Genomic DNA, 16,777 nt, shown 5'->3' with positions numbered 1-16,777 from the left:
ACCAGCAACAAAACTATGGTGTGCTGCCAGCCTAAACATTGTACTATGAGGGGTCACCACTTGGTCAGTCTGAAACCTAGCACTGGGCAACAGTGTTCCAATTCTAGCTGGAGTCGTGTTAGACCTAAAGAGAAGCAATGTAACACTATAGAACACTACAGAGTTCTGTACTATAGAATGCTCTTCAACAGAGGCTCAAAAGGCAGGAATCCCTGAATCTGAGCAATACAGTGTAGGAAGGGCAGTTATTTCTCCCCCACTGAGCTGCACGGCAGAGTTCTAGAAGAAACTGGGGTCACTGAGATCTGCACCTGATGGCACACATCTTTCAAACAAACAAACCACCCCCACTTGAGTATTAAGAGGGAATGACATTTTTTATTTTATATTGTGTAATTGATATGAAATGAAAAGCAACGCACCAATATTGATTACTTCATTGTAGCAGAATGAAAAATATATGAAAGCGCTGTAAGTTATTTATGAAGTTTAATTTGGACATTTTATTCGTATAGTTATTGGGGAGGGGGAGTAAATCCTTCAGGAAGGAAATGTTACATTACCACTTTACTAGCTTTCCATATTGATTTTCCCAGGGGCTTAAGCACCACTAACTTGTTCTAGATCCGACCGAAAATATGAGCAAACTGGTGTGACTAGAACAGGTTATTTAAAGACATACTGGCTCTTTGAATTCTCACTAGGGTTCACACTGACTTCTCATCCTGTGGCCTCCCCCCCCCCCCAACACCCCTTTAGAGAATCTAAGTTCCCTTGGTAATGCAGGACATGCTCTGGAAAAGCAAAGTGAAACCAAATGCTCACCACTTGGAAAATGGGGTCCTCTGGTCTGTGCCCTTGTCAGGGCACTCTGCACTGCCTGTTGGAAGTTCTTCCCAGGAGTCTGCTGCTTTGTGTACATGCTATAGATAGAACTTGCAGCAACCGTCTGCGGCTTTCTGAAAGGTGGCGGGGGAGCCTCTTTGGCTGGCTGAGGGGTAAAAGGCCTCACAGCTGCCGCAGGAGGACTCTCTTGCTTGAGAAGAGTCAGATCCGGATTAGCAGGAAGGCCACTTGGAGACACACAGATCTTTTGCTGGGCCTGCTGAGATGCTGGTGGAGTGAGCTGGGTTGGTGGCTTCTGCTTGTTTCCTACAGCTGCAATTGTCAGAGGCAGCTTCTGGATATTACTATCAGGCTTAACATCTGGAGAAGGCAGCTGACCAGCTTGGCCGAAGTAAGGTAAGTTTATCTGTTTTGGTTTGGTGGGAACAGGTGGCGGCACTTTTGCAGCATTTTTAGTGCCAGTCTGTAAGAGAAAACAATTGTCAGGAAAATAGAAAATCTATTCTAAGAATGATGGGGTCAAAGGAGAAACCAAACTGCTGTAGAACAGCAAATCAAAGACACACGGGTTTGCATATAATATGCAGAGATATTACTACCTTCTAGCCCTGAACATGAATTGTATAGCTTAAGAAGGTACACTTTCACAGTATGACTTTCCTGTTTCCAATATAACCTTTGATAACTTTCCAATTATTTTTCAGTTCTGAAGTTGGTAACAGATATGTAACAGGCAGCATCTTACATTGGGTCTACCCAAAGACTAAAATGGGGTGCACCAAATCACCATCAGGGAAGGTCTTTTAGCAAATGTCCAGGGCCTTAATATTTCTACAATCTTCTTTTAAATATTTACTTTCCCTTCCTTGCCCCTGTAGACAGGTGGTACAATTTCCCTTCTCGATCATGCAAGGAACCACCAGCCTGTAAAGGAGGGTTTTTGTTGTTGTTATCATTCCCAGTTTTTACAGATTGAGAACAGAAGGGAGTGATTATTATTTGCCAAAAAAACAACAACACCCCACTGAATCTTTGGCTAATCTAAAATCAAGTTTTTTAATTATCCCCAGCAGATCACACTAGCTAACAACAGAACGAGATGTTTAGCATAAATTTGTGGCCGCTGTTCACAGTAGCACATGGATTGAGAGGCTTCTCAAGCATGCTTGGAGAGCATGTTCAGATTGCAACTCAAAAGGCATTATACGTCCAAATACCTGGCCGTCTCGCAGTAGGTCTTCACTGCTCTGGTTTTTTCTCAGTGTACCTGTTGCAGGCACTCCAACAGCTCCATTTGAGTCAACAGAATCAAACATGGAAAAGGGGCGTACTTTTTTCTCCCTTTCTCTAAGAGGAACATCTACCTCACCAACTAAAAGACAAAAGAAGGGTTAGATTTTAAGTAAGCTTTTGAAATACTTTTTTGGGGGGTGGGGGGAGCACACTACTCAGCTAAAAAGATTCTGCATGAAGTAACACTGTCTTCTCATAAGAAATGGACAGGACCGGGGGGGGGGGGGGGTGTCCCATAATAATATCAGCCACAAATAAAGCATACCAGTTGGAAGCCAGTGCCGTCTGTGCAAGCAGCCCTGTTACAACTTTAAGGGTCAAAACATTAAGCTGAAGAGGGATCAACAGAGAACTGTCACAGCTCCAAAAGAAAATTAGGTTAACCATTCCACCACCTGAGCTACTGAAATGAAGAGAAGCATCTGAGCTGACTAAGCACATCAGCAAGATTCTGGGAGAGAGAAGCCACCCCAACCCAGAATAAGAGCAAACAACCCTTCTGACAGGCAATTTATCTTCTTTAAAGTACACTATGAGAGCCAGCGTGGTGTACTGTAGTGGTTAAGAGCGGTGGACTCATAATCTGGTGAACCGGGTTCGCGTCTCCACTCCTCCACATGCAGCTGCTGAGTGACCTTGGGCTAGTCACACTTCTTTGAAGTCTCTCAGCCCCACTCACCTCACAGAGTGTTTGTTGTGGGGGAAGAGGGGAAAGGAGATTGTTAGCCGCTAAGAGACTCCTTAAGGGGAGTGAAAGGCAGGATATCAAGTCCAAACTCTTCTTCTTCTTATGTACGATTGGGGTTACAAAGATATGCTCTGCTTATTTTGGAAAGAGGCAGAAACACCCATACAAACATACCACCATAGGGACCTACCTTGCACTTCATTGCTACAGTTGGCTTTGGTCACCATGGAAGTTAGCCCTTGGCTGATAACATGGCCAGCGCTCGCATTGTTCCAGTCACTGGTAGCGAGTGGAGGTTTTGAACCAGCAGGTGTGGTACCTGGAGTAAAAGGGAACAGAGAAAATAAGGAGAAGGAAAATGGGGGGGGGGGCTTCTCCAGAATACAAGGCACACTACACATACATGCACATTATCTCTTCATCCAGGCAAGCGAGAGGCATTATCACAGATCAATGACCCATTCTACCCAGGCAAAAGCACTCAAAGGAGTCAGAAACAGGTGTGGCTGGAGACATGTTTCACTGGACCTATTAGCTTTTGCCCATTTGTTAATTATGGTCACAGTATTAAACTATTAGCACAATTTCAGTTGGCATTTTCCCCTGAAACAGCGGCAGTAGAGGAAAATAAATAATGCACCAAAGGCAATTCTAGTTCAAGAACAAAAGAATCACATTTATGTTCCATATATAAAAGATGCAGACTGAGCTTAGCTGATCATGACAAATCAGGAGTCTCTGGTATTAACTGGGCTCTGCTGCTGAAAGGAGTATAGTGGTATCTTGGTTTGCGAACAGTCTGGTTTGTGTACGTTTTGGATTACAAACACATCAAACCCGGAAGTGCGTGTCCCTGTTTGCGAACTTTTTTTGGATTACGAACATTTTTTTTGGTTTACGAACTATTTTTGGGGGATTATGAACAATTTTTTTTGGAGGTCCCATTGGTGAAAGTACGCCTTGGGTTACAACCTGTTTTGGTTTACAAACGGACCTCTGGAACGGATTATGGTCATAAACCAAGGTACCACTGTGTCGTTATTAGAAGCGATTGAGACACAGTGGTGTACAATCAGGGGAATATTTCCAATATTCAAAGAACTGTGAAAACACCAAGGACTACACTGATTGTGAGGTCTGTTAGCATTACACAACTTGTAGGGATACTGCCCATAAGTACCCAGATAAAGGAATTAACATACGGAAATGGAAACTCAGTTTACATATTGGTAAGCACAACTTGATTTTAAAAATCAGTACAAAATTCCTAACAAGAACTCTGTTGAAAACTGATATTTATAATCAGCTATCAACAAATCTGGTCCCTCCATATGATCTCTTAGTTTCCAGAGCAGCAGCTGTAGCCTTTATACGAAAATGCATTGCATTACAACACTCAGTAGCTATCTTCTATCATCCTTGTAAAAATAACTAAGGGAAAGTTAAAACAAAATAAAAAATTAAAAAATTCCTTCCAGTAGCACTTTAGAGACCAACTAAATTGGTTCTTGGTATGAGCTTTCGTGTGCATGCACACTTCTTCAGATACACTGAAACAGAAGTCACCAGACCCTTATATATAGTGTAATTCCTTTTTCTTGTAGATGGAGAAGGCTAAAACAGGCTTAATTCACTGAAGGCCACTCACATGAATTCATAGATACTGTAGTAAGGAAGGTGAATTAAATCTCCCCTAACGCAATCCTAACATTCACAAATCTCACAGGCTTAATCACAAGGCAGTTTTCACAGAACACTTAACACTGCTTGAGCAAATGGACTGCTGAGGGAGAGGCAGGGAGAGAATGCACAATTTAAAATTAATGCATCCTATTTCTATGCTATAATTTAAATATGTAACTTTAAAACTAGGATAAAACACCAAACAGCTCAGGCTCACCAAAAATAAATTTGCAAGACATGTACTTTTAACAGTTGTACATATTGAGACATGAGTATTTTGTACACCCCTAATAAGCATTTCACAAAAAAAATAGGTTCTCAAAGTGTTTTTAATATCAAGATTGAAATCCATAAACACTCTTGCTCACTGGAGAAAAAACAAGAATACCATACAAAGAAGAATTAACTATACAGTGCCTCTTCTTCTGGATAAACAACTTGCTCCTAATATTTACCATTTACAAACAGAGCATTATCCAATAAAGTCCTTATTTGCAGGATTATGTTTAAACACTAATGCCAGAAATGTGGGATATTGCCATAAGATATCAATGGAAATAATGCTGAGATTAAAAAAAAAAATCTTGTTGAGCAGTGAGAGTTTTTAATATATGTCTAAATTATCCCTGTTTAGCATTTACAATCTTATTTGTTCTTGAAACTACCATATAGAATGCACTGCCTCTCACCTAGTTAAGGTGATTAGAGGAAACAGAGAGAGAAAAGATTAGTTACTTCCAGAAAAATGTTCCTTTCAAACAGCTAAATTAAACATAGGTGGCTAATTGCTATACTTAGCAAGTTCTGCATCAGAAGGATTAAAAAAATTGGACCAGGCGACAACAGGAAATACCAACACACTTTGCATGAATAAAAACCAGAGGAAAATGATGATACGGTTACCTCCAGGAGCTTTCACTTGTGAAAGAATCCCAGCTCTCATGTTTGGGAGAGTCTGCGTTTTCAACGGACCATCAGGGGCTTGCAAGGCTGAAGTCCCATCAGGGTAGACTGGTTTGACTAACAGTTCATTCCTTGAGGCAATGCGTGGCATGGTGGAAGACTGGATGTAAGGGCCAACAGCTGCCACTCGACTTGGAGTAGATACCACTGGCTGTGGCTGATTCCCATCTGGAGACACCTACACAAGATGCATAGAGATTAAGAAATAATTAAGCAATCCATACAATCCATCTTTTGGGGAATCTCTCCACCCCACCCCCGGGAACACACACACACACACACACACACACACACACACACACACACACAATGAATAGGCTCTGTATACACAATATATTTACTTTCGTGGAAAGAAAGCACTAAAGGTGTGGGAACAAAGGACTAAATAGGTTAATGTTAATGTATTATTTAAAGCGGTTTTCATGCTACAATGAAAATGTTAGGGATATGGCAGACACAAAGCTTCTCAGCAACTTCTCACCAAATACTTCTCAGAAAATACTTCAGTGTTAGAATAGCATTTTTGTGGGGGTTTGGGGGGGGGTGCCTGGCACTCACCGGGACATTCTCCTTTTGCTGCAACGCAGCCTTCTTCTTCCACAGCCGTTCCCTCAGCTCATTAACACGCTTATCCATAACTGCCACCTCTGAGTTGCGTTTGTTTAAAGAGTCCCTCTGTTGCTGCAGCTTGGCATTCTGCTCCTGGTTCAGTTTGTTCCTCAGCTGAATGCATTCAGGAGGGGAAATTAGGAATGCAAAATAAATAACTTCCAGGGTGGTTGCCGCGATGCACAAAACTATTTTTTTTATTTTAAAAAATGCAAATTCTGAAAGGGTAGGAGCACGCATGGAAGTTCTGGGTGGGCTTTGCTTCTGTACACAAGTGCGTCAAGGTAGACAACAATCGACACTGAGAAGAATACAGAAGACACAAACTATGCTGACTGTTAAGCAGGTTGGACAATTCTGGCTTTGTCAGAGGCAAGAGGTGAAAGCAAATTCCTTTGCCAGGCAATGTGTGACCTGCCCGCCTCCCTTACTCCAGGTCTGTAGAGCAGACTTGCGGTTACCTGAAGCTCCTTGTACAGTCGGTCAAGCTCAGCGACAGCTGACTGGTTGTCATGGTAACCATCAATCCGGCCATTCTTCAGCATCTCCAACTGCCTAGTAAGTTCCTCTACCTTTGACACAGCCAGTACCAGCTCTCGTTGTTTTTGCTGGAACAAACTGTTCATCTGCTCAATCTCCTCCACTGTAGAGGAAGAAGACAGAATTCAATGGCTGTTGCTGAGAAATGACCAAATGTTGGCTGCTTCCAAGGCAGCTGCTAAAGGGGCAGATATGCCCAGAAGCTCAAAGAAGGTTACATCAATCAGAAGCTACAAGTTATCAGCTTCAGAATTTATATAGTATATTTATCAGAAGAAAGGTCCTATGGACATTATTTTTTTCATCAAAATGGCTAAATAACACGTATAACACTCTTTTTTGGGGGGGAGAAGACAGGTAGATGTGCATTATTTAAGCCCTGAACAAATTTGAGAGATTTTGTTCTAGGATCTGAAGATAGTTAACCACCGGGTAGTGCCACACAGGGTTTGAATTGAAGCAATTTTCTGCTAGGCAAGGGAGGTATAAAATGATATTGGACTGTATGCCGCTGAATTCATTTACAGTACACTTTTTGCTGCATTGAAATGGCCTGGGGAGGAACAGGAAAAATTCAGAGTTGGGAAGATACACCTGCAAAATGTATCATATCAAAGCAAGGGAGAATATCAGTATCAATATAATTTGTCTGTTTATTGAAATATTTATAATCTTCACTTTCAAAATGTTTATCAAGGTGGCTTACAACATATAAATATAATAAAATCAATATCAATAAAAATGTCATTAAAAAAAAGTGGAAATCACACTGAACTGTCTAGACAACAGTTTTCAGATGATGTCTAAAGATAGGCAGGCACAGTTCTTGCCAAACCTCTACAGGTAGGCAGTTCCACAAGGCAGGGTCTGCCACACTGAAAGTTTGCTGTTGGTTTAAAAAAACCATGGCTTGTTTTAACTGTGTTTTAGCATTATGCCTCAATACAGAGCCTTGCCTAACCATGGTTTGTTTGCCCACCCCACTCTAGATACTCACTCATGAGGCAAGAGTAGCTGCAAAACTAACCATGCTTTGGAGAAACATGACATGGCTTGTTTGCTTGTCTGTGAGACAACTCATTTGTTGAATAAACCACGACCCAACATTATATGAGAATACAGCCAATATCTAAAAAATTCTATATAGGAACATCTGAACACTAACTTGAAACAGACATTATAAACCAGTTATCCAAAAAACCTCTAGCAACTCACCTAGCTTCCCATTACTGAGCCGTTTTTGTTCCACATGACCTTTGAGAGCTCTCACTTTCTTCAACTTGGCTTCCTGATTCTCAGCAATTTCTTTTAATCTTTTGAGTTTTTCCTGCTCTGCAGCTTGTTGTTGCTGCCGTTGGTCCTGCTGTTTCAGAAATTTTAACCGCTGCTCCTGCAAGTCAACAAAACAAGCATTATAATCATTGTGATTAAACTATTTAATGGTGATATACTAATGACATATGATTTCTAGAGCAGACACAACCTACTTCAGCTTATGCATTGTGCATTACAATAGTAAGCACTGCAATTCACTTAATTACTAAAAATATTTTAAAACCCAACTAAACTAAAGGAAGATGAGTGTACAAAGCTAAACAAATAGTTTAGGGTTCCCATATCTTCCTCCAGCCACAGCAATTTATATAATTAAAAATGGCTTCCAAGGGAAAGGCTGGAGACAAAAACACCTACAATTCTCTTTTTAAAAAGAGCTTAAATATTGAACTTAAATCCCACAGCATCATTTGTCACTTGGCCCTCAATTTGGTGAGCAAACCCTCTTTTAGAAATGCTTACCTTCAGTAACCAATCTTCCCAGTTCAGAACTCTAGCAAGTTTTCAGGGAACCACAGGATTTCCTAACACATATATGATATATTCAAAAAGAACACATAACATTTGGCACTGAAGGTGGTCATGGCCAAATTAAGGCACAGCTCTCAGTCCACAGTAACAAACTTGTTTGCCCCCAAAACAGGCTGTTTTAAGAAATCCAAGGAAGCCACTTTTAATATTTAGCACTTTACAAAATTCACATTTTTTAGAAGCTGCTTTTCCCATACTTTTTTATTCATAGGTAATTTTTACCGGGGGGGGGGGGGGGCACTTATTTCAACAAACCTTGTTAGCCAGCATTTGCTGTTGGGCCTCTATTTGTTGCTGTTGACGTGATGCCATTTCCTGCAATTCAGCTAAAGTCATATCCATCCGAGGAGCATTGACCTTCAGTAATTAAATATATACACATATGTAAGAGTTTGGTATAAGCATACTATTATGTTGAAGTCTATATAGTACACTGCCCATCTGGCTTCAGAATTAAAGGCCGGATTGCTGTACCATTTTGGAGACATGGTGGAAGGTAAAAAAGCAAGGACTACTCAAGAAGATAAAAACAGGCTACTGGCATACTTTTGTACCAGTGCATTCTGGACAACCACCAAACCTCCAACTCAAATAGAATCCAGACATCAATTTGCTCCATCCTGATCCAAAGAGCACCACAAGTCAGAAGCAGGTTCACTATCCCAACAAGAGAGTTAAGCCACATGCTGTATGGGGGTTCAGGCAATGGCACAACATGAACACACAGGAACTGATTTTGGAGTGGGAAAGACATTTTTTTCAGATCCCAAACATGGTGAGCATCAAGAAAAACCTATCCAGCAAAGGTTCAAAGAAGAACACTATACTGGGCACGTCTCTTCTTCTTCTTTGCCAAGGATTATTGTCTTCCATAAACATGGTTTTAACAATGAGTCCCTAAGTGACTGTGAAGGCTGATTCTGGATCCACACGTCCTTCCACAGTGGAGACATAGGTTTCCGGGCAGGAGCTGATCATGGTGAGGGTTTGCCAAGTGTGCCTTCCTCTTAATGTGTTTCTCCCTTTCGTCCTGAGTTCGAGCATCTTCAAAACCCATGACACCTTTGGTAAAGGCTGTTCTCCAACTGGAGCACTCGCAGGCCAGTGTTTCCCAGTTGTCGGTATTTATACTACATTTTTTTTAGATTTGCCTTGAGAAAATCTTTGAACCTCTTTTTGACACATGTCTATTCCACCCCTCTCACATAGTCTAAACATGTGTAACTTTTTAAAATTAAGGACCATTTTCTCAATTCCCAAGATACAATTCGCCTGGTAGCCATAAACAACTCTGTGACCATAGGCGACCAGGAATACCATGCAAATGAGAGAGCAGGCGGGTAGAGAAGGGACAGATCCCCACATCCCTGCCAGCTCCCAATGTCAGAATGCACCTTTTTATTTTTACCTGTTAAGAGCCCAGGAGCTTGCATTTCCATGCTGGTTGTGAAGGAGCTAGCTTCTTTTCTTTGCAGCCAGCATGGAAATGCAAGCTACTGGCTTCTTGGCAGGCTAGTAAATATTTTGAGGATTGGTAACTTCTGTGGGCTTTTTAAAAGGTTGAATTGATACCAGTAATGTCAGGAAGCCTCACACTTTATACTACACAGTGGGTATTGGGAGGCTTGGAACATGAAACCTTGCGCAAAACACTCAGCCTGTTTGGTGAGGCTCCCCCCCAAAACAAATACAGAGCAGGCTGGTCACATATTTCTAATTGGCAAGAGGGCTCCCCGCCTCCTGCTTTTTGCAGCCAGTTTGGGATTCCTCAATCTAGACTTCACATAAGGAGAGTTTACATGCTTTTAAAAAATACAGAGAGATCTCATCACAAAGTGAAATCCCTTCAGAGACCGTAGTAATTGGTAGTATTCTGTGATTGAACCTATTAACTAATGTAACAACTGACCGTGGAAGTCGTATAAATATTTCTGGTTTCATAATTAGGTGGAGAAAAAATAAAATTTGTAAGCCGAAAGGAAATTATTTCCTTGATTGCATTTAAGTAGCTTTATGCTAAATACTTACTCCATTCTCTATTCTTCGCTCACCAGGCATTTTTACACCATTTCTCTTCAAGCTTGGATCTTGCACTCTTGGTCCGCTCCCTTTTAAGTATGAAGTGAACAAAAAAAAAAGTTTAAAAAAGAAGAAGAATGCTTTTAATATAAACTATCTCTCTACAAGATTTGGAGGAGGAAATGAAGGAACAAGCAGGTTTGCAGTTTCAGACTTGGTACAAAGTCATCCAACAACACTTGAAAATCAATGTAAGCACAACAGCAGCCCTGCCATACAAAATGCTGCCTGTGCAATAAATGTATTAACCTTGTCAGGTATGCAGGGGACAAGAGAAGAGAAACAAGAGGTACATTTTTCATGAAAATTAAAGCAGACAAGTTTTATATATATAAAAAAAATAGCAGCAGGCCAAATAAATGTTTTGCATGAACTCAGCTTTTAAGGCACAATTAAGGGACTGGTCTGTGAAACAGGGACCCTTTAGCTTCATTGCACCATAGCTAGCTTCCAATTGTGACAAAAATTCAAACACATGTCCCTAGTCAACCAAAACAGCCAAAGGGGCTTCCTGATTAATCAGTAAAGAACATGAAGAATAATATGACATGAATTAAGAAAAAGAAATTGTGGTTTCTGAAATCACTGCATCACTGTATTCAATGAGAAGCAAGTATGGAATGCAACATTTATCCAGTTGGCAAAAGCATTAATGTGCCTCTAAAAGGAGATTCCCGTCACACAATCCAGGGAGCTTTACATTCTGCTGCACTTCTGCCTTCCACACAGCTGGGTGTCCAATACATCTAGGCCACCAGTGGAGAGTCTCCAGCCAGCAGGCCTAATTAAGGCCAAGAGAGGTCCTAACCATGTCGGGTGTGAGGTAGGTAATTACATAACTCCCTGTCAAAAGCAGGTTTGCAAGCAACACTGATTAGTAGCATCAACAAAGCCTTGTGTCTTTGCCCAGTCGTTTGTGATTTCAAACCATGATGGCAAATGCTTCGTCTTGCGTCATGTCCCACCTGTCAAAAGGGCCTGTGGAGGTTCAGGAGCCTCAGGATCCTGCACGCCAGTCAAACCCAGTTCTCCACCCCTAATTTAGGTTAAATGAACTTGCATGAAGAGCCACTGCACCCTCTCCAAAGTTTCACACTGGGCTTGCACTCAAAAAAGTAGAATTAACACTCACCAGCTTCTCGATTAGGAGACCGCTCATGGCGAAGAAAGAACCTAACTTCATTTCTCTGGACTCCATGGCGCTGCAGAAGATCCAACATGCGCTCGTTGTCAGCTACAGGGCGCTCTGAAAGATACAGAGCAAGTTCTTTCTATATTTTTTTCCTCTCTCTCTCTCTCTCTTTCAGTAGTAACCTGCCTCTGCAGGATGTTTTATGTGATGAACCAAAGGTGTATTTGCAGTGTATCCATCACATTCTCCTATTCAAAAGTTGCAGAGTTCATCCACACTGAGTATGTCCCTTTTGAATCATGTGAAAGCAGTCTTTAAAAGGGTGGAAGGAGAAACAGGGAAATGCTTTCCTAACAAACCAGGAAACACTTCTAAGAGAACTTGATACAGAACAGCTATGTCACTTTTACCAAGAAATACAGCAACACACATGGGCAAGACGCAACTCAGAAGTCGCCAGTGTAGCAGATCTGGGTACACATGCAGACGCAGATGCCTCACCTTCTGCTGAAATCTGGCTTTAAAGAAGCATTCTACTGTAGAAAATAGGATGTGGTGTGCGCTTTGTTGCAGCGAGTGTGATGGCAGCTTCTGCAGTTTGCAAATGCGCCCATGTGCCAAATATGTCTGCATATTGTGGTACCTCGAGTTACAAACGGAAAGAACAGAACACCTGCTTTGCGTGCAGAAGGTCCAAGGTTCAATCTCAAGCATCTCCAGGTAAGGGCTGGGAAGAAATCCTGGAGAGCAACTGCGAGTCAGTGTAGACAATACAGAGTTAGATCAATTAATGGTCACACTCTGCATAAGGCAAATTCCTATCCCCCTATGCAACTGAATCCTACTGGATGGAGCTGTAACGGTGCATGCAACAGGGACAGGAATATCCCTTGTCCCAGTTCAGGGGACAGGTTTGAGTAAATCTAATGGATGGTACCATGGTGTCAATTCATTAAGCTTTGTACACGTTACAAGTTAAACTGTTACTTCGTCTGGTATGGAAGGAAACTGACTTTGTTTAACTCTGGTTTAAGCTGCCAAGTTCACCATGAGCTGTAGAACTAGTTCACTAGGATCCATTCAATATATTTTTGATAACAGGTCTGTCACACAATCCTAATACAGTCATACCTCAGACGTCAAAAGGAATCCATTCCGGAAGTCCATTTGACTTCCAAAGTGTTTGGAAACCAAGGCGTGGCTTCTGATGCAGCCAATCGGAAGCCGTGACGGACGTTCGGGTTCCAAAGAACGTTCGCAAACCAGAACAATCACTTCTGGGTTTGCGGCGTTTGGGAGCCAAAATGATCCAAGTTACAAGGCGTTCGACTGTACAGCTCTATTTAGTCACATAAATTTAAAAAGGAAGCCTTTTTAATTGTTATTTTCGAAGGGAGGAACTTTTTAGATGAAAAGAAACGCAGCACTTATTTAGAAAATAATGCCCTGCTGGCAGCCCTGGCTGAAACTTTTTCTAAAAAAAAAAAATCTTCCCACCATATTCAATCTGAATTAAAGGCAAAATAAAAACCTATACTATTATCATGGTAGCACCCAAATGCCTAATAACAGCAAGCTTCCACTTTTACTGAATGCTCTTTGGGGACAAGATGTAAGAACAAAAGGTACGGTAATGAACACAGAAGTGATTGCGGTAAAAACTGGTGATAAGAATAGGCAATTGCTGGTTTAGTGAGACAATAACGTTTTGTCTTCATTCAAGGATAAAGATTGAAGTGTACAAATGATTAATGGCATTAGGACACCACACCCTACCCCTGCATGTAAGCCTTTCTATATTCCAGTAGTTCAATTGTGGTTCTCATTATAAACTTTCCTACAAGATGTGTAGGATTTTTATGACGTCCAACAGGTTCTTAGCTTAATTTTTAAAAACAAAAACAAAACAAAAAGGTTTTCTTTAAGGAGGAAGAAAAACTGCAGCCATGTTGAAACAACCTAAGAAGGAAATTTTCTGGGGTTACTGTCAAAGCTGATTAGTTTTACAGTATAAGCAAGTAGGTCACTGTTACAGAAAAAGCAGCTACCGTGGTTATTTGTCTAGACAGCTAAACAGCTCATCTTGTAAATCACAAAGGAAAGTATCGCTATCATTTAGAATAAGCAGGGCCTGAATGAGGCTGAGCTGATTTGTTTATGGTAGTTTTAGACAATATTCTAGTAAAAATTAACTAAAAGTTAAGGAAATGCCTTTTTTTCTTGCTAGGATTCTCAATACATTGACTCTCATTCTGGTGTTATATCTATCTATCTATCTAAAGGCAGTGTACAACATTTTAATATACTGTATATTGTTATGCACTGCCTTGATATTTTTAATGATATTACAGTAAGTATTTTTGTAAATAAATGTTGCTAATGCATAATCACTTCCACTATTTCTGTGAATGTTACTACTTATGCAGCCAAACATCATTCACATAGAAGGAGGAGGTATCAGCAGGCTTGGGGAAACCCCAAGGTTTGCAAAAGTACAATTTTAAGGGTTGCCTTGTAGAAGACAGGGACCCTGAGATTACCCTGAAAGTAGTGAAATACTGTGTAGCAGCCATAAAGCTCAGAGAACAAGCGGTGTTCTCGCTATGAACAGAACCCTAAATGGCAATTTTTAGGCAATATTTTAAATGCCCCGATTCTAATCCATATATTTTAAATGCTGCTGTATACGTGTATATACGTGTATGGTATTTGTTGTGTATTGTTGATTTAGTGAGCTGGTCTGTGACCGTAAAATAAATTCAATTCAATTTTAAGGGGGAAAAATGCTAGGAAGAAACACATATATAACCCAATGAGAACCAAGTGTGCTCCGTGTCACAGAATGCTGACTGTAGGTGGGAAATTTGGAGGAATAAGGTAGCATGGCTGGCTGATAACACTGAAGGACAGCAGTCCCTACTGCAACATTCTGTTGCAGGCCCCATTTACAGGCAATTAACTGTCAACAATAAGTAGACCAGGTTTACCATAAAACCATCAGTCAATATAAAAGGACAGGCTTATCAAAGAGCTGTGAGTCTCATTGCTTTAATTTTTTTTAAAAAAAAAAACCTCTCAATTTTTTAGCTCATTTATTCATAAATACAAAGCTACATAACTCAACTTCTTTCAAATATAATACTTCCAAAATTCATATTACTCTATTTCACAAAACAGCCACCTCTCGAAAAATTTTGTACCATGGAAAATACCTCTAATAAACCAGATTAGCCAATTCATTATTTCCTGCTAATTCAAGATTTCAATATATGGGGATTGAGAGCCCTTCCATTTTCAGACACGACTCTAGCTGCAATCAGCAAAATTTTGACTAAAGGCTTTTGTTCCACAGACACATCATCCTCAATCCAATTAAATATAATCAGCATTGGAGAAAGTCTCGAGTTTGCTCTTGTCAATAAGGCTGTATGATACAAAATTTGTTTCTAGAATTTTTAAGTATACTAGCAAACCTACACGTGTGTTCAGTGTGCATTTACAGCTGAATACTTCAAACATCTGCAACACATTTCCACATACCTGTACATTGTATTAAACATAGCAGGGGTCAAATCTCTAAAGTACAATCTAAAAAGCAAGCTCACTTTTAGCTGAATTTATGTCATGCCTTTCTTCCTGAAGAAGTCCAGGGTGGCAAACAAATCAATAATAATAATAATAATAATAATAATAATAATAATAATAATAATAATACACAATCTAAAACAGCAATATAAAATCATATAAAGTGAATAGAACAGAAAATATGAGGATTCAGAGATATAATCAGGGTGCAAGCTTATGGGTCAGGCAAAGTCAGGAAACTATTAAAAAAACTAATCTGATTAATAGCAGTATCAGGAAATTGGTCTTTTGGACAATGCAGAATAACTGCTGTACTCATGTCACACCCTGTTCTGTTGTACCCTTGTGGCAAGCTGACCTAGGTAAGCATGTCAACACAGCATAGTTAAGACCAATGCCACTCTATTCGAACGGCCATCACTGCTCAATGTGACAAAGAAGCATTGTCTAAAGATACTGGTATTAGGTAGGAAAAGTGAGAAGAGCTGGGTAGTAGCCTACAACTTGATACAAAGAATACCAGGTGGTACATACCCACCAACCTTACACAAGAGGCTTCCATGATTTCAGTAGCTTTGTGAATCATCAAAGTCATACATATAATGAGGATTGGTTTCAAAAATTTCAATACATGGGTTGAGGGGGAACAACATTTTAACTTCACTTTATCTACCATGCTTAGCTTCAGCATGAAGCTTCTTCTCCTATATCAATTCTAAAATCGTTGCTGTTCATTCACCCATGAATAAATGTGGTATTCCACATTAATTTCAGGGGCATGTCCAGAATTTAAGTGCCCACTTTCGAAGTGAAAATTCCCAATTCTCTTCTGAGATTTTTATTTAAAGCATTTAGCTAGATAAATGCTTGCATAATAATTCTTTATATCGTTTGTTTATTCACAATAATTTTGTGGAAAAGGCAAGAACCTAGTTTTATAGACCCTACAGAGCAAGCCATGGGGGAACCTCCAGCCCGTGGGCCAAATTACGCCTGCCATGGATCTTCATTTGTCAGATGAGGCCATTTCCACCAAGCTATGCCCACCTGTCGTGATGTTGTATTTGAAGCCAAGGAAGGAGGCAGCTGCAACGGAGCAGCTGGGAGCTTAAAGTGCCCTCCAGGTTGTTCCTTGAATCCATTCATACCTACAGTTGGGCACAGTCGGCTTTTTGGAAGGCAGGATGTCAGCTCCAATGATCTGTCAACTCCAATCACACCTTCAAAAAGGGTTGCTTTTAGTGCTAATTGGTGCTGACAGCGAACACCTTTTGAAGTTGCCAACCATCATCATAATGACATCAAGTAACTGACAGGCTGGCAGCCCCACCCATCTGCCGAAGTGGCTTGCAAGGTCAGCATATGGGCCACTGGCCAGATGATGTTTCCCACCCCTGGCACAGAGTGGAATACCCAGTGCACACCTGAGCCTCTATTGTGCCAATTAAAAGAGCCAATTTCAAAGTCAATACACATTCTAGCCAAGACTGATT

At 40.6% G+C, this 16,777-nt stretch overlaps 1 protein-coding gene across 3 annotated transcripts in view; it reads right to left on the bottom strand.

The window, feature by feature from the left end:
• TP53BP2 (tumor protein p53 binding protein 2) overlaps window positions 1-16,777 on the bottom strand; it is a 51,885-nt gene that overhangs the window by 11,893 nt on the left and 23,215 nt on the right. For 2 of the 3 annotated variants that reach the window (XM_033144693.1, XM_033144695.1), the window contains 10 exons: window positions 11,700-11,813; window positions 10,517-10,596; window positions 8,744-8,848; window positions 7,838-8,012; window positions 6,544-6,725; window positions 6,032-6,196; window positions 5,414-5,651; window positions 3,018-3,146; window positions 2,064-2,218; window positions 826-1,309 (listed from right to left, as the gene is read on the bottom strand). In XM_033144693.1, the coding sequence (XP_033000584.1) occupies window positions 826-1,309; window positions 2,064-2,218; window positions 3,018-3,146; window positions 5,414-5,651; window positions 6,032-6,196; window positions 6,544-6,725; window positions 7,838-8,012; window positions 8,744-8,848; window positions 10,517-10,596; window positions 11,700-11,813 (1,827 nt within the window). The remainder of the gene's footprint in view (window positions 1-825; window positions 1,310-2,063; window positions 2,219-3,017; window positions 3,147-5,413; window positions 5,652-6,031; window positions 6,197-6,543; window positions 6,726-7,837; window positions 8,013-8,743; window positions 8,849-10,516; window positions 10,597-11,699; window positions 11,814-16,777) is intronic. The other variant, XM_033144694.1, reaches the window with a different exon arrangement.

This window comes from Lacerta agilis, chromosome 3 (genome assembly GCF_009819535.1).
Source record: "Lacerta agilis isolate rLacAgi1 chromosome 3, rLacAgi1.pri, whole genome shotgun sequence".
Lineage (NCBI taxonomy): Eukaryota > Metazoa > Chordata > Lepidosauria > Squamata > Lacertidae > Lacerta > Lacerta agilis.
Note: the sequence above shows the minus strand (reverse complement) of the source record. Positions and strands in the feature narration are given on the sequence as shown.